This window comes from Nomascus leucogenys, chromosome 16, assembly GCF_006542625.1.
Source record: "Nomascus leucogenys isolate Asia chromosome 16, Asia_NLE_v1, whole genome shotgun sequence".
Taxonomy (NCBI): domain Eukaryota; kingdom Metazoa; phylum Chordata; class Mammalia; order Primates; family Hylobatidae; genus Nomascus; species Nomascus leucogenys.
The window spans coordinates 86,663,976-86,681,838 of NC_044396.1; the positions used below are offsets into that span (position 1 = coordinate 86,663,976).

A 17,863-nucleotide genomic window follows, 5' to 3' on the forward strand; every position below is an offset into this window, starting at 1 on the left:
TTTTGACTGATTTTGAATTTTTTTAATTATTATTATTTTTTATCTACAATATTTATCTCCCTCTTGCGCTTGTCCGGGTCACCCTTCATACTTTTCACCACATTTCGTCTGAAAATTACTTTTCAAAGGTGGGAGGTTGCAAATATTAAGGGTGCTACTATTTTTTGCATGATGTTAGGGCCAGGAGAGGAGGAAGCCAGTGTTTACTGAGAACCAGTTATGGTGCCAAATACCATGATGCACATGCATACATCTACAAGTCTCTAAGTTCTACCGGCCCTCCTGGGACAGCAGGTCTGGAGCTGGATTTTCTATATCCTGTACCACCAGCTCCCCAGGAGTTCCAGGAGCCATGCTTTCATTGTGAGTTGCAGGGTGCTATTTGGGACCTCCCTACAGAGAGCTGCAGCCACTTTTGTAACCTCTCTTGGCTGATCTAGCAGTTGGCCACAATTTAAAGCTCAACTTTAAACTTGTCATGTGCCAGAAGAAAGATTCTTCTTGGTTAGGGTTCTGGTAGAGGTCATGGGTAACCCTCAGCACACACACCTGACCAGGCCAACACGGTCAACTGTGCAGCCATCCCGGCCGCTTCCACAAGTCTCCAAGTGCTAACTGCCACACAGGGGTCACCGTTCCTATCTACAATGGAGGGGGGTGGCTCACTTAGAAGGTGTTCTTTGCAAACAGACATGAGCTCAAATCAAATGCGAGGTGACCACAGCATGATGGTTGTGGACAGGGCCATGCACCAGCGCTGCCTTTCCTTACCACAGTATTCACACTCCAGGTCTCCATAAACCTTCCGGATCCGCTCACACAAGCTGGTGTTCATTTGCTTCTTCTGTAAACTGTTCAGGACCTTCATGAATGCGGTGATGCCTGACCGGTGCTCAGGGGCCACTTTGCAAGAGTCAGGCTGATGTGTGATGGTGTCCCCACCACCAGCTACTGGAGGGAGGAGGTCTAAGGCCTCAGCTGGGTTTGACCTGAGACACTTGCTGGGATCTGGGTCGCCAGCTGAAAGCGCAGCCATGTTCTGCCCTTCCCCTGGGGGGCTCTGGGCGACCTGGCTTTCCTGATCTGACCCAGCACTCTGGGCCTTGGACAGCAGTAGTGTGATCACTTCACCTTGTGTCTGGACTGAGCTTCTGTGCTGCATGTCTGGGGGCTTCTCAGGAGCAGCATGAGCCTCCGCGGAGGAGCTATCATTTTTCAACAAAAAATCATCTGAAACCACCTCTTGAGAATGCAGGTCTGAGGAGGAGACCACGGTGGTTTCCAGCTCACAGGGCGGCAGGGCTGTGCTTTCGGCCTGCGGGGAGGCCAGGTGCACAGCTCGGGCAGGCATTTCCCCAGGGGCCTCTGGCTCCTTCTGGCCCTCCTCCAGCTGAGTGTCCCCAGGACAGGCCTCTTCCTTGAGTGCATTCACACCCTGGAGGGCAAACTCCTCTTCCACCAGCTGTAGCTGGTCCCCCAGAGCTTCTTGCTGGATGTCCCCACCAGGCTCCAGGAGACAGAAGCTCTGGTTGATGGAACTGGTGAAGACCAAGGCCTCCTGGGCAGCCTCGTGCACCTCTTTGATGTGGGAGCGCAGCCTGATGGAGCTGACGAACTTCTTGCGGCAGACGGCACAGACGTACACGAATGGGTGCTTCCTGACATGCAGCTCCAGCGCCTGGTACTTGGTGGCCCCATGGCCACAGAGCTCACAGGCAAAAGGCCACTTGTCTCCGTGCACCAGCATATGGCGGTCGCGGTCCAGCTCGTTCTTGAACTTGCGCTCACAGATGTGGCAGTCATAGAGCAGCTGCCGCTTGCCCTCCCTCGTCATCAGGCAGAGCTCGTCCAAGGCCTCTTTGACCTTCTTGTCCTGTGGGTCATGCGCGTCTCGGATGTGCTTGATGAGGTTCTTGACGTCAGAGTACTTCTTCTTGCAGAAGCGGCAGTGCTGCTTGATCTTCTTGTGCACTCGCTCGATGTGCACCTTGAGGTGGCCCTTGCTCAGGCAGGTAAACGAGCAATAGTCGCAGGCGAACTTCTCTCCAGTGTGCTTGCGCAGGTGCACGTTGAGGTTGGCCTTGATGGCACTGGCATAGCTGCACTGGGGACACTTGTATGGCTTTTCATTGGTGTGGATCCTCAGGTGGGCCTGCAGCGAGTGCTTGAACTTGAAGACCTTGTTGCAGTATTCACAAGTGAAGATTTTGAGCTGAGTGGGACCTAGCCTAGAAACAGATGACAGCATGGTTACATCTGGAGACCTTGAATGTTCCTCATGAACTCTACATCCTTTTTATGAACCAAACACTAAAGGCTGAAAAGTGAACGAAACTGGGCAGATGCTGGATGGGTGCATTCACTCAGTCAACAAACAGGATCAGAGGGCTCGTGTGTGCCATGGTCCTTCAGGAGCTCACAGTCTTGGGGGAGGGAGGACAGGTTGGCAAATGTTTGCCTGACAGCGTGGTATGTATTGATAGGAATATGCACACAGCAAAAAAGGAAAGAGCCCTCTAACCTGGATTAGGGTAGCTGAGAAAACTTGAGGAAGAGATGTCTGTCTGGACGGGGGCTTCAAGAACAGGAAAGAGGGAAGCAAGAGAAGGAAGACGGAAGAGGAAGGACAGATGTGCTGTCCACAACACGCACAATAATAATCAGCTGTGTTCCAAGCTGATCTAGGTGGATTCTGCGATATTTTAACAAGACTAGTCTTAATGGAATGAATTCAGTCTGCTGCATAAGACTGGATGCAACCACCTTTTCAATAGCTTGGTTAAGCCAGACTTGCCTATTCATTCAACCAACTGTTGAATGACTCTTTTCCTTTCTGCAAGTTTCCATATGAGGGCCACCCATTAGTGAATGACCCCTGGCCTTTCTTCATATCCTTACTTCTTCCCAAGAAAAGAGAACCAATGTGTTTGATTGGTGACTTCAGAGCAGGACCTAAGTCACGAGCTGAGCTCTGCCTATTTCTGGTGAGGATGTGCCTGCCTGGGGTGAGCATGGGACACAGTGGGCACTTAGCCAACTGGGCCTCTGTGAGCTTGGCCGGAGCGATCCAGGACTGCGGGTGGGAGAGAAAGTCTGTCTCATTCTGCAGGCAGTAACAGGAGCCTACTGCTGACTTGTACCACACTGTTCTCCTCCACAGCTCTGTCAGTAATAGAGCTGGCGTGTGGCTCTCCGTCTTCCTCCTCCTCTATCATGGTTGGTTTAGAACGCAGATGGGGAAAATAGGATTGCTGTTTATTAACGTCGTATTCCATTTATTCATAAATGGCCACTATTTGTTAACACCTGCCAATGTGTTTCAGACACTGCGTTAGATTTTATGCATATGGTGAAGAACAAAAGCATGGTTCGCCTGCCTCATGAATTCTGTCTCTTTCAATACAGTAATGTGTGTGCTGAATGAGATGGTAATAATAACAGCTAATAATTATTGAGTATGTGTAGTATGATAAGCTCTATGCTAAGTATTTAATCCCAACTGTATTGTTATACTCACTTTACAGATGAGAAAACTGAGTATTTGCCCCATGTTGTACAGTTAGTAAGTGGTGAAGTCAGGACTTGAATCTAGGAAGACTCTCTGACTCTAGAGCCTACACGTGCATGCTTACCCTCTCTACTGCCTGAAATCACTGACACGCAGCGACCCTGCCCCAGAGTGACCGTACCGCAAAGAAGGCTCCCTGTGTGGGGTTTCCATTGCTGTTGGAATGGCCAAGCCTTGTTTCTGAAACCAGCAAATGACAGTCACCAAAGTACCACAATAGGCACCAGGGACAGGCACTGACAGATGAGTCTAAGGAGGCAAATGAGGCTTCTTCTCCAGCCGTAACCGCTTTCTCTGGACAATGTGTCCAGGTTATCCAAAAAGGACCTCAAACATACTAATAATCATGTAGTGCTATTAACCAGATACCATTCAACTGTACCCACTCTCACTGTAAAGTCTATAGTTACAAAACTATCCAAACAACTGTGTCTGATCAACACAGGTGGCCTTGTCTTTAAATTTAACTTATTTAATTGGATTGCAGTCCATAAATACCAGAGGGTACAATCCACGTGATGTAATTACAATATTTAAATTTGGAAGTTACTAGTATGCCTGCATGCTAAGCCCAAGACTAATTTAAGGAAAGTAATTTGGATCTTTCTCAAATGACAAAGATATCCAGAAGGTGATACATATTATTGGCACAAAGAATGCCAAAGAAAGAAACCCTGGATTCATAACATTAATTAAATAAATAAATCAAGACTTTGCATATTTTCTCCTCTACTGCAAGATCTAAATGGTCTTAGGAGAATCTTTTGCTCTGATTTTTTGTATTATTAGGCAAATACCTGGTAAAGGCCTTAGTGCCCAGGTTCCCCTCGAGGATAGTGAGTCTGATGAGGATGCTACACAGCCTCCATCTGACCCTTAAGTTCAAGTCATTGACTGTGACAGTGAACCGATGCCAGAGCTTTGATGTCCATGTGAGTTCTATTCCAAATGCTGCCTCCTCAGAGAGGTACTCTCACCACTGCTTTTACAAAGAAATCCGGCCAGGCGCGGTGGCTCACGCCTGTAATCCCAGCACTTTGGGAGGCTGAGAAGGGCGGATCATGATGTCAGGAGATCGAGACCATCCTGGCTAACATGGTGAAACTCTGTCTCTAATAAAAATACAAAAAATTAGCTGGGCGTGGTGGTGGGCACCTGTAGTCCCAGCTACTTGGGAGGCTGAGGCAGGAGAATGGTGTGAACCCAGGGGGTGGAGCTTGCAGTGAGCCGAGATCCCACCACTGCACTACAGCCCGGGAGACAGAGCCAGACTCCGTCTCAAAAAAAAAAGAAAAAAGAAATCCAGCAGAACTTTAAAAGGTCATACTCCTTAATCCAGTTATTCCACTTCTGGGAATTTATCCAAAAGAAAGAATATAAAATTTAGATGATGGTGCTCATGGCTCATTTTCCACAACAGTTAAGAACGGGAAGCTGTTCGAAGGTACCAACATAGGGAACTAGTTTGTTTGCACATTTATCTTTCTTCACTTATTCATTCCCTTAAAAAGTGTTCCAGGTACTCAGGATACAAAAGGAAATGAAAACGAGCACAGCCCTGCTCTCTGAAGCTCACCTTCCAGAAAGTGCCATAGGCCAGCCTACGTACTAAATATAAAAGTAAGCAGACAAGGACCATCAGGCTACCTGTGAGAAGGATAAGGGCCGGACACTCCGAGAGTCCAGTCAGGGTAGATTGACTTGGTCTAGGGACAGGGAAGGCCTCCTTGAGGACAAGACATTTGAGCAGAAAGCTAAAAGACAGATAAATATTAACTAAGCAAGAGGGAGGAAAGGCATCCAGGAAAAGGAAGCGGCGCCTGCAAGAAGAGACTAAGGAAGTGAAAAGAGGCCGAGATGGCTGGAACAGATGGCAGGAGCAAGAGTACTGGGGAACCACAGCAGGTGGACAAGGCTCAGAGGTGGCAGGGCTAGTCTTGGAAGCCAACTGTACCCCTAAGAGCAAGGCAAAGCCTAAAAGGGTAACAATCAGATGAGCATTTTTAAAAGATCTTATTGGCTCCAATGTCAAGAGTTGAGTTGATAACACTATATCCTCATGAAGTTATGCCTTGTTGCTATAAAGCAAAATGTTTGTGACTAATTTGTACAAAGGCATATAAATGTAATGTGATTAAGTTTTAAAAAGTGACAGCCGGGCACAGTGGCTCACACCTGTAATCCCAGCATTTTGGGAGGCCAAGGCTGGTTGATAACTTGAGGTCAAGAGTTCAAGACCAGCCTGGCCAACATAATGAAGCCCCATCTCTACTGAATATCCAAAAAAAAAGCCGGTCATGGTGGTGCACACCTGTATTCCCAGCTACTCAGGAGGCTGAGGCAAGAGAATAGGCAAGAGAATAGCTTGAACCTGGGAGGCAGAGGCTGCAGTGAGCCAAGATTGTGCTACTGCACTCCAGCCTGGGTAACAGAGTGAGACTCTGTCTCAGAAAACAAAAAAAAAAAAAGTTTTAAAAAGTGAGATACAAAATCGCATATAAAATATAAACTCAATTTTATAAAATATACATGCTGAAAAAAAGGCTGGGAGGAAACACATTTAAAATAATAAGTGGTTATCTTTGGGCAATAAGATCATAAATGACTTTTTTCCCTCAGTTTTCTGAACTTCCAAAATTTTTTATATAACTCTGTATCATTTGTTATGAGAGAAGAATTATATAACCTAAAAGTTTTTATCTGTATTTTACAAAGTAAAACCCTTATGCAAAAACATCTCTTTCATGGTTATCTTATAATTTGCATAATAAAATATTAATAGAATGCATGACAACAAAAATATAGCCTAGATCTGTTGATTAAATATTCAGTGTATTTACCTGTAACTAGATTAACATTTAGCTGAACCTCCCCCACAACAGACCTTGAAATATTGTGAAGATAATTAATTAAGGTCTAAAAATCAACCTGACTTGAAACACAGAATGATTTTAGAGACTTAATTCTATTATGAATTCACCAAAGGAATGAGAATTGTTACAACTTCATCAATAAATTCAATTGTTCACATTTACAGGAATAGAGGATTGAGGCTACAAATTAATGAAGCATACCACATGACATAATAATATAATTTAATGAGAGCACTACATGTGCCAGGCACTTTGCATATTTTATCTCTTATTCTCACTACTAAACTAAAATTCTATTAGACAGTCTTAAAACTGTGCAACAAATGTTAGATGCAAAGTAACGTGTGTCAAGTTACAATGGAGTGTAAGCTTCATCAGGGCAGGGGCTGCAACTGTCCGATTCTTTGTCATATCACCAGTGCCCAGCACATAAATGGTGTTCAATTGTTGAGCTGAACTCATACAGAATAGTCTAGAGCCAACCTAGGTCTATTTCATCCTGAAGCTTATGTTCTACTCAAAAACACCCCATTTCTCTTCTTCCAGAAACAGGAAAACCACGGGCAACTGGCATTTTCTTTGTCTTTCCTTCTAGCTGGGAGAAATGTTTTCAGACCTCTGGGGATCAGAGTTTGTTAACCGACTTCAGCAGGTACAGGCTAAAGACAAACAACTTGGGGAGAGTGTAGAGAAACACACTGGTTTGCTATGGGTGGTAAACTGATCCAGTGTATCTGGAGGACAGTTTTTAATGTCAGTTAAGCACTAGGCACTCATATCCTTTACTGTAGCAATTTCAACTCTAGCAATTGATTCCACAGGAAGCCTTGAAGTATGGAAAGATGTATGCACCAAAACGTTAATCACTGCATTGTCCGTAATAGTAAAAACTGACTATATAAACTAAAATACATCCACATAATAGCAAACACAGCTTTTTAAGCTGTGTACTAAAAATGAAAGACTTTCAAGGTGTAGTAAGCCTTTAAAAAAAAGTTGAAAGCAGTACTTTTGGTATTTAGTATTTGCAAAAAGCAACAAAATTAAACAAATATATGTTAGTATATTTCAAAAGACTTATAGAAGCACATGAACTAAACTACCTCTAGAAAGAGTAACTCTAGGTTACTTTAATGCCACATCATATGGGACATGTGAGCCCTTCTGCAACACACTTGTGTTACTTTTGAAAGTGGGAAGGAAATAAATATTTTTCTAAATTGTAATATGTGAAGCTATAAATATCTAAAACTTTACTAAAGCTACGTTTCTATTTCTTTTTATGAAGGTAAAAAATAGGTTTGCTTTAAATAAAATGCTCTGGCTTCATTAAGCCGATTGGTGCTCAGTTCTAAAAGCATGCTACTCTGCAACACACTAGAGGCTCAGCGAGCACACTGAGGGCTGCAATGGAGGGGTAATTCTACCGCTGAATCAAGGAGTCAAGTTTATAAACAGAATCCAAACGAACAAGCATACTGATCCTTCCTGCACTCTGTGGAGTTCACTCACATTCAGCCTCTGGCTGAAGTTACACAGAACAAAACACTTTACCTGCTTGACTTCATTGGTTGCTCATAAGGTGTCTGCTGAATGGCGTATTCCTGGTAGCCTCTCCGAGGCACCAGGTCTGCTGAAGTGGTCTCAGAATTTGTAGCTCCTGTTTCAGGGGGCCCAGCCTCCACTGGTACAATCTTGGTAGCACCTGAGATTGATGCAAAAGGCATTGCTTATTGAGAGGCATCGAAAGTGGGCGCTGACCCTATCGCAGCAGAGGGGATGGTGCTGGGAAGTATATTTCTGTACTGTCTGATACCCACGCAAGATAGTTTTCACTCAGCTCACACATTTAAATTCTTTGGGTGGCTGTGTGTGTGTGTGTGTGTGAGTGTGTGCATGTGTTTGAGAAAGGACAAGTTTTTCAATAATCTGTCTAAATGTCCTCGAGATATATTTTCACTTGATCTACTTATGTTAAAAAGTACACATATATATACATACACACACACACACACATACATATATACGTATATACATATACATATATATGTTACTTGCAAGGTTTTATATAGGTCACCCGTGTCAAACTGCATTAAAGAAAAAGATCCAATTTACCCCTTGTTTCTGGAATTGCAAAGGAATTATTTACACTTTTCACCCTTCCTTAAAGAAATATCAAAATACTACCACTAATTTTTAGAAAAATTGTAGAAACTTTCTCTAGCAACAATTGAAAATAGGAAATTCTCTTCTGGGCTTCTTATTTTCCAGAATAATAGTGTTCTGAAGTGAGTAGGACAGACAAAGTGACTTTCCAGAAAGTTTTTCTAATCACACAATTTTATATGGTCTGTTATCTACCAATCACCTTGGTCTGCAGTGATGTACAGAAGAAGAATTTATTCAGAGTTTTCATTTTAAATAATGAGTTACTCTTAGCATTGAAAATAGGCACTTAAAAGGCTGTAGCCGTCCTTAAAATCCTAAACTTAATTTTTAAATTTTATTTGACAGCAATCACCTCAAACACATAGGGAAAAAAATATTATACTTTGAAACACTATTATAAACTGCTTTTTTTATTAAGAGTCCTATCCTAGAAGGAAATCTTTTTTAAAAATATAGTGTCACATATCCACCAGCTATTTCATGTAAAAGAATACAGAGATAGAAATTTCTAGTATTATAAAATATTTGGTGAGCCCTTCTAAAAATACAAAAAAAGATCAGAGGCACCCCAGGATACCACCTTAGGACATTTCCCACTGTCTTGATCTTGAAAGAAAAGAAAAATGAGAATAGAACTCTAAACCTTTGAGAGATGGAAATAGTGGGTATCTATGTCAGTTTACGTCTTTTCTGTGTGTACAGAGGAAAAAAATACAAAACAGAAGGTGGGCAGAGTTAGCATGGGTTTTGGAGCAGCAGCCTGCATGCGTCTGGCTGAATGGGCCGGCCTCACATGCAGGACAGCATGGCTGAGAGCAGGAGGGGAAGGCACACACCCAGGGGAAGAGCTGGGTGAGAGGATGAAGAAAACAAACTGCTCCCGGAACCACTACTCCAGCAGGAGCGGCACCGCGGGGCTGTGGGACTACAGCAAGAGCAGCGGCCCTCACAGCAGCCCTCACAGCTTCTCCTCCATCCACTAACCACAACACCTGGGCAGTAAGTAGGTCTCATCCTCTCGAATTAGTGGGTGATTAAATGGAGAGCCCCACCAATGCACCAGCTCTGTGTTCTGACTCAGACTGTGACATCAGGCTGCCCTTGGCACAGACTTGACAAGGGTCTTGCCTTGTCCTTTCCCGCTTGGTGCAGTCACCTGGAATTGCTTCGTGTGCAGTTAAAACCACACTTATGATGGGTTTCTTCGCCCCAGAAAGCTGTCCGGCCTCCTTTCCTGAGATCTTCTGGACTTTCTCTGTTTTCTGTGACCGTGGTCTTTTCGAGGCTTTTTCCCGATCATCTTCCTTACACTTCTTTTCTAGTTCAAGGTCAGACTCGTTACCTAAGGAGCAAATACCAAGATGCATAAGGTATCCTTTTATATCAGTGGCAGAGTTGGAAGGTAAACATTACTCTTTCACGGGACAGTAAAGGAAACACAGCTCTTTGGTCTGCAGTGCCACGCAGACCACGGAATCACTGTAGGTACCACGGTGGCTCTTCACTCCTTCACTCGATTCAGTACATGTTCACTGCTCCCCGCCACAGGCCATCACCTAGGCCCTGGGCATACACTGTTGGGTGAAGTAGACAGTTTCTTGTCTTGTCTTGTCTTCATGAGGCCTAGCAGACTTCAGAATCATTAATAAACAACACTGCAGAGAAGATAAGGTCTCCAAGATTTATATTCTAAGAAATAAATCATTCACTTATTCAACTTACAGTTATCAGCTACTGTCTGGTGCCAGGCATGGTGGTCAAAAAGAGTGATAAGGTGCAGACCCTGCTCTCGAGGGCCCCACAGTGCAGGGGAGAGGCAGACATGCAAACAGCACAGGCAGTCCAAGGCAGTCTGCTGCGCACCAAATGAGATGAACAAGGGTCTGAGATGGTTACAGGAAAGGACGGTAGATTCTCCACTTCATGGGGAGGTAAACCCTCAGTTCACATGAAAAGCAAGCATGTGCGAAGCAATGGTCAGGGAATACAGGCAAGGGGTATGCGGCAAAGGAGTGGGTGTGGTGGAAACGATGGTGTTCCAATCTAGGGACAGATGGCAGAGCCAAAGTATCAACCAGTGCCCAAGTATCCCATGTGGTGACAACTCCATGAGGAAGCAGGGAGATAGAAATAAAACCAGGGGAGGGCATCAGAGCTGGGCCCCAGAGGGCCCTGAATGGCCATGAGAAGCCTGGAACCTTCCTTTGGGGAACCGGAGGTGAAACATCAATGTGCATGGAGACCAGTCAGGCCTGGGGCGGGGGAGAAGCTGGAAGGAAAGGAGGCTCAAGTTCCCACAGAGGACCAGCCTGCTGGGTCTTCTGACGGCTCACGGCGGGACTGGAAATTCAGATTTACACGAAATCTTCTGATTTTTCAAGGCTGACTCTAGTCTAAAATTTCCTAAAACAATGGAAGAGCGAAGGGAAACGATGCCTGGGGCCTGCCTGCTGCCTCTGGAAGGCCATGGAGAGCCACAGGTGTCTAAGCCGGGAAGGGCTGGATTACATTTATGCCGCTGCTGCAGAGAGCAAAGTGAACGGGTTCAAAAAATGTTGAAATACACTGAAGAGGGAACGCGTCAGCCACAGAAAGAACAACAGCTAATTCCACAGGGCTACCCTTGGCATTAGCCTGAGGGGTAAGAAAAGCTTCGATATCCAAGTGAAGAACAAAGGAGCCATCTCTTGAATGCACATTATTTGAGAGCCATCTCTTGAATGCACACTATTTGAGATCCCTAAGTGAGGAGGAAATATAGGGAAGGGAGGAAAAGGAGTTTTCTCTTTCTTAGAAATAGAGCCACAAAACCTGAAATAACCTGCCCAAAATTCACTTCCTCAGAACATATGACAAATGCACAGGGAACAATTCCACATAAGCCTTTCTCAGCCATGAGTGTGGAAACAGATGAAGGGAGGCAGGGTGCGCAGGCGCAAGGTGGGGGTCCAGAAAGTGCTGCAAGGTCGGGTTATAGGGAGGTGAGATCGGAACCATGCAGTAATATGGCAGAAACAGGAGAAACCAAAGGGAGATAGACAGAGGCCATTCGGTCTGTTTCCAGTGATTCAACTCTGCCTAAAGCCAGTTCCCCAAGTAAATGTAGCAAGGAATGCCTGGAGGGAAAAGATAAAATGGAGGAGTATTCTTTCTTAGGGAGGCAGGTTGGTTCAAGGAAAGCTCACTCAAGAAGAGGCAAGAAAAAAACTTGGCTAATGGCAGACTGATCAAAACAAACATTCTAATTTTCTATGTTCTATAAAGTTTTTTTTGTGTTTGTCCCACAATCCAGGTGCTTGGACCATTTTTAGACCTAGTGAAACAGTTTTATAGAAGTTCTTTCATTCACTGGAAAACGTCCTTAATCATATAACTAGTATCAGCACTAAATATGGTAACATTGAGCTAAAAAGAATGAATAGATGAGATCATGAATCAGACAGAACTGCATCACTCTCCAAGGCTAAACGGAAAAAGTCAAGACCATCAGACGTGTCCCTCCCTTGAAGAGCACGATGACTCCTATAAAGCCGGAGAATGAGGAAAACAAGTGATCTCAAAGTCGCTGGCAGTGCCTACATTTTGTAGGCTTGATTTGCATCATGCCTAACAGCAGTTTTAGTTTTATTTTACTTTTTAGTGCCTATAATAAAAACATTTCAAAAGGTCTACAAATTGCCTGAGTCACAGAAGTTCTTTTTGTGGCCTACATACTGGGTGATACACACGCATAAATAACTATAGCAGAATATATTGGATGCTATAAAAAGGTAGAAACAACATTTTACAGAATTTTTTGCTTTTAAAATGATGCTTTGCTTTATACCGGAATTCACCATGGGATACAATTCAATATGTGGGTGATATGCCAGGAACAGATTTGTTCACATTTAAAAAAAAGACCTGAGAATTAGAACTTGCCAGAAGCTCAACCCAGGTGAACAGCATGAATCAACAAAAGCCAAACGACATTCACCTACACTAATAAGAAGCAGCTGAAGAGATCACCACACTGCACCAGATAAACTGCGTCTGGATAAACTGCGTCCAGACTCTGCTTTAGGCATCGTATGTTAGGAACACACTGCAGAACCGAGTGGCTGGATGTGGGTGAAGGTCTGGCGCCATGCCGTTTTAAAAGCCAATGGAGACCTGAGCTGGCGTTGGTGGAGAAGAGAAGACCGCACAAGAATCTCATCTCTCCCCTCACCATTCCTACAGCTCCAATTTGAGTTTCCTTCCCCATGGCTGCTTTGGGCTGTGCATTGTTGGTATCCACCCTACGCATTCCCAACACCCATCCCTCCTGGAGCATGATGCCACCTCCCACTCCAGGAACTCGGAATGCTGCTCCGTCTGAACAGCTAGGACTACAGGGGTCTGAGGAGAAGGGTCCAGGGACTTCCAGGAGTGGTTTTCCTTCCTCATGAGGAAAGTACTGCCTCTCTTCCTCAGCTAGGTATTGCTATGTCCACTGCTAGAACTGAGGCAACCACCCAGCAGCTAGGAGAGGCCAAGTGAAAGACCATGATAATTCCTTGGGCATCACAAAGAGAGAGGTGGATCCTGGGGCTTTCATGGCACAGATGTGCCCCTGGACCAGCCCTTGAACCACTGTGCCTGGACTTCTGGTTACATGAGAGAACATTCTCATTAGTAACTCGTTTTTAACCAGTGCCTCTGCTAACAGTATCTTGACTAACACACTCTCTGAACCATCCTCCTCCACCTAGACCCTAGAGTGAATTGTTTTAAAAATCCAGGCCGGGCGCGGTGGCTCACGCTTGTAATCCCAGCACTTTGGGAGGCCAAGGCCAACGGATCACGAGGTCAGGAGATCGAGACCACGGTGAAACCCCGTCTCTACTAAAAATACAAAAAATTAGTCGGGCATGCTGGCGGGCGCCTGTAGTCCCAGCTACTCGGAGAGGCTGAGGCAGTAGAATGGTGTGAACGCGGGAGGTGGAGCCTGCAGTGAGCCGAGATCGCACCACTGCACTCCAGCCTGGGTGACAGAGCGAGACTCCATCTTAAAAAAAAAAATCTTAAAAAAAAAAAAAAATCCAAATCTAATCCTGTCACTTGCCTGCTTAAAACCCTTCATCGGGCTTCCTTCCCATCTCCATTACGAGAAAGTGCTAGGTAAAGTCCTCCAAGAATTGCCATAAATCCTCTCCCATTATCCCTGCACCATCAAGGCCATGACTTGCAAGCACACAGCCTCACGTACTTATCTCCTACCCCTTTGGGCTCCAACAATGCTGAACCACAAGTTGACCGACACCCGGTGCTGTTTATAGCCCCTGGACCTTGGCACACAGACATGCATTGCACAATGTCCTGATCCACACACCCCTGCTTGTCTGAGTGACAAGCCAAGAGGCAGCTCAGATTTCCCCTCCTCTGTGATACTCTGTATCCTTCACCTTCTTACTTCCTCCATTCTCTTTACACACACACACAGCACTGAACCAATGGTTGGACTTTCCCACACTGCTTGCAATTATCTGTTGACATGCCTTATCCATATTGTGACCTCTTGGAGGTTGGTTCCATGACTTCTTGCAATTTTATGAAGCCTAACGTAGGCCTCCAGAGGGCTAGAGCCAGACAATGAAGAAGACCTGCTCTGTTGTGTTCAAAAAGATGAAGCTAGGACCAATGGGTAGAGTCCCCTGCGATACATCTCAGAGCACAGAAAGGAACTTCCAACAGTTAGAGCTGTCTGATGAAAGGGTGTTTTTCAGACACATTTCTAAGGAGGGTTTTCCAGGAAGTCACATATACCATTGGAAATGCTGTGGAAAAGGCTCTGAACTACATGGGAAGTCAGACCAAACAACGTCTAAATCTCTAAATTCCAAGGCCCTCACATACAAATAGGTGGAACTATTACATAAGGAAGAAGGTAGGAGAAAGGAAGTTGCAGGGAGAAAGGGTGAAAAATACGACAGATAGTAAAAGAAAAACCTGGAAGAGACAAAAGAGCAGGGAACAGAACACCACGTACCTTCAACCCACTGGACCACACCAGCCTCGAGTCCGTGCTGAGTGCAGGCTCTGGTCCTCCCCTCAGCAAGGGACAGTGGGGCTCTCCTTGTATCCCATGGCCCAAACGTGACTCTGGTAGCAGCTAAGGTGGAATCAGTGCTCTGGATACTGTCTAGGCAGACAATTCTGGGAGTCACCATGGCAGCACCTTTTTTTTTTTTTTTTCGAGACAGAGTCTCACTCGGTCGCCCAGGCTGGCAGGCTGGAGTGCAGTGGCGCGATCTCGGCTCACTGCAACCTCCACCTCTGGAGTTCAAGTGATTCTCGTGCCTCAGCCTCCCAAGTAGCTGGGATGACAGGTGCGCACCATCCCAACCAGCTGATTTTTGTATTTTTTTTAGTAGAGACAGGGTTTCACCATGTTAGCCAGACTGGTCTCGAACTCCTGACCACAAGTGATCCACCCACCTCGGCCTCCCAAAGTGCTAAGATTACATGTGTGAGCTACTGTGCCTGGCCCATGGCAATATCTTGAGAATCAAATCCCCACTACCTACAGCAGGGACCCCACTAACAAGCCCTTGGCATTGCTCCTTCCCTGTCTCACTCTTCTCACTCCCCCACTCCTGCTTCCTGGGACTACCACTCAGGTAAACTACCTGCAGCCAAACCTGCTTCCAGTGGGGAACCTAAGCTAAGACTCTGCCCACTCAAGACTGCCCCAAATACACACCTCCAAGACCCCACATCCTTCATCAATTCTCTGTGGCCTCATGCAACATGGATCCACAGTCCCCGGACATTACATTCTATTCTTGAGAGCTTCAGAAGCTTCAACACTAAGCTTTCCAACCAATTCAGGTACCATGGTGCCAGGCACTGCAGTGAACGGCCTTGGAAATGGTTCTTGGAGATGATCTTAACTGATCCCTTGAGGCCTGGAGCACTGTGAAAAGAACAAGGCTCCCACCGAAAAAGAACACGCATGCTCACTCAGAGGCAAATGCCAGGTGCATTTAGGGAGTAGCAAATAACTCCAGGTAAAACACCCAGTATGTGGGGGGTGGCAGGTGAGGCAGGAGAAGAACCGGCATGGAGACCCAGATGCCACCCAGAGACTCTGGCCTACAAAAGCAGGTGCTTCATGGAGAGAAATATCAGGTTCTCCATTGCACTCCTGTACACACCATGCTCCTTACAGCCCTGAACCCACCTCTCTCAACAGCCGCATGACTGTGTGTTTCTCATCCCCAGCATTAGGTCTGGTGTGTACTAGGTGCTGAATACTTCTTTGTGGAAAGCAAGAAGGGTACAGGGTAAAAGAGAGAGACATTTTAACAACAGCCTTGTTAGTAATTTTCTGCCCACTCCCTTTTGGACACCAAAGTCCTCGTTCCCATTTGACCTGGTTGTTCACCAATTTCCCTATATCCTCACTTGACCTATCTTTGTACTTTTCAAAGTTGCATTTTGTCCACTGAAATGCCTTGAGGACCCAACCTAGAAGCCATGCTGATGATGCTTTTCTGAGGGCTTGGCATGTCCCATCTTCAGCTCACATGTATCATGGCCTTTCAGTAGGTGTTTTTCAATAGTCTCCTGCTTCCTCTGAATTACTGACTTTTTAAACTTTTCTACTCTTTCCTGCCTATGCTCCCCTCCAGCTTCCTTTCCTTTTAAAAATTCCATAGCTGTCGATGGGTTTTGCTTCTCCCTCTTGCGCATGGCTGCTGTATTCAGTCATGCTGTGAGCTCGCTACAAACCAGCTCGCCTGAGCAGCACAGGGACTGGTTAATGGAACCACTGCAGAGAGGCAGTGGGCATGTAGCACTCTGGAGTCAGAGAGGCTTGGGTAGGACACAACTTAACCACTTGCAATGGAACTCTGGACAGTTGATGAATCTCCCTAAAATCACTCATAAAAAATAAAATATAAATAAGGACCTCAAAAGATGGCTGTAAGGAGGAAGAACACAATTACGGGGAAAACCCCAGGCACCTATTAAACATCTCATCAATGTTCACCTTCTCTGCCTTTTGAAAACATATCTGGGACACCACCCCAAAGACTCTCTCAACCACACACCATAGCTACTCTCACTCCCCTGTCTTGGCAGCCACCCTGATAGGCACCAAATTTAGAAATCCTAAGAACCAGATGAAATTAAGTTAGTCGTCAGAGGCAATCTTGAGGAGAGCTTCCCACCTCTGCTCTCAGCATCTGGTGGTTCTAGACGGCCACGAGAGCTTCCCATGCACCCACACTCCTGGAGCAGGGGCCATGGCTCTGCACAGTCACGCAAGAAAACCCCTACCTCCACATTCTCCCAATGAACAAAGCCCTCCTCCTATGTTGGAAGTGCTTCAGTTCATTCAATCCAAAATATCTTGTTTTAGATTCAGCTTTGTTTTTAAGACTTTTATCATCTTTACCATGCAAATTAAATAAATATACAACATAATGTCCCAGCTAGTATTAATAACAACAATTAAGATTAGATATTTCTTGGACAATGATATGGCAACACACTAAGAACCATGACAGAAAGTCTGGGTTCTAATGTAGACTCAGGGACCCCAAGCCTTTAGGGGCAGATGGGATGATGGGGGGCTCATTCTGTACAATTTCCAGTCATCAGGCAGTTATCACGCAACCATCTCAAAGGAATGCCGTCTACACTATCTGTGAACCACTCTGGGAACAGAGACTTCACCACTACGAAACAGACAGTTTGTATGGTGACCTGCTTAGAAATAAGCTGCGTTGCCCAACACACCTTGCACATGCACAAGAGCCCTCTGAGCTGCCGTAAACCATGTGCTTGATTCACTAAATTGCAGATAGTCTCGACCATGATTACTGACATGGTTTGGCTGTGTCCCCATCCAAATCTCAACTTGAATTGTATCTCCCAGAATTCCCACGAATTGTGGGAGGGGCCCAGGGGGAGGTAACTGAATCATGGGGCCTGGCCTTTCTTGTGCTATTCTCACGATAATGAGTAAGTCTCATGAGATCTGATGGGTTCATCAGGGGTTTCCGCTTTTGCTTCTTCCTCATTTTTCTCTTGCCACCACCATGTAAGAAGTGCCTTTCACCTCCTGCCATGATTCTGAGGCCTCCCCAGCCAAGTGGAACTGTAAGTCCAATTAAACCTCTTTTTCTTCCCAGTCTCGGGAAGAAAAATGTCTTTATCAGCAGCGTGAAAACAGACTAATACAGTTACTATGAGCAAATTCATTGCTATGAGTTTTCAGGAA

At 45.4% G+C, this 17,863-nt stretch overlaps 1 protein-coding gene across 2 annotated transcripts in view; it reads right to left on the reverse strand.

The window, feature by feature from the left end:
- ZFAT (zinc finger and AT-hook domain containing) overlaps positions 1-17,863 on the reverse strand; it is a 234,782-nt gene that overhangs the window by 123,989 nt on the left and 92,930 nt on the right. The window contains exons 4-6 of one of the 2 annotated variants that reach the window (XM_003276274.3): positions 9,767-9,952; positions 7,996-8,146; positions 772-2,228 (exon numbers count right to left, since the gene is read on the reverse strand). In XM_003276274.3, the coding sequence (XP_003276322.2) occupies positions 772-2,228; positions 7,996-8,146; positions 9,767-9,952 (1,794 nt within the window). The remainder of the gene's footprint in view (positions 1-771; positions 2,229-7,995; positions 8,147-9,766; positions 9,953-17,863) is intronic. The other variant, XM_003276277.4, reaches the window with a different exon arrangement.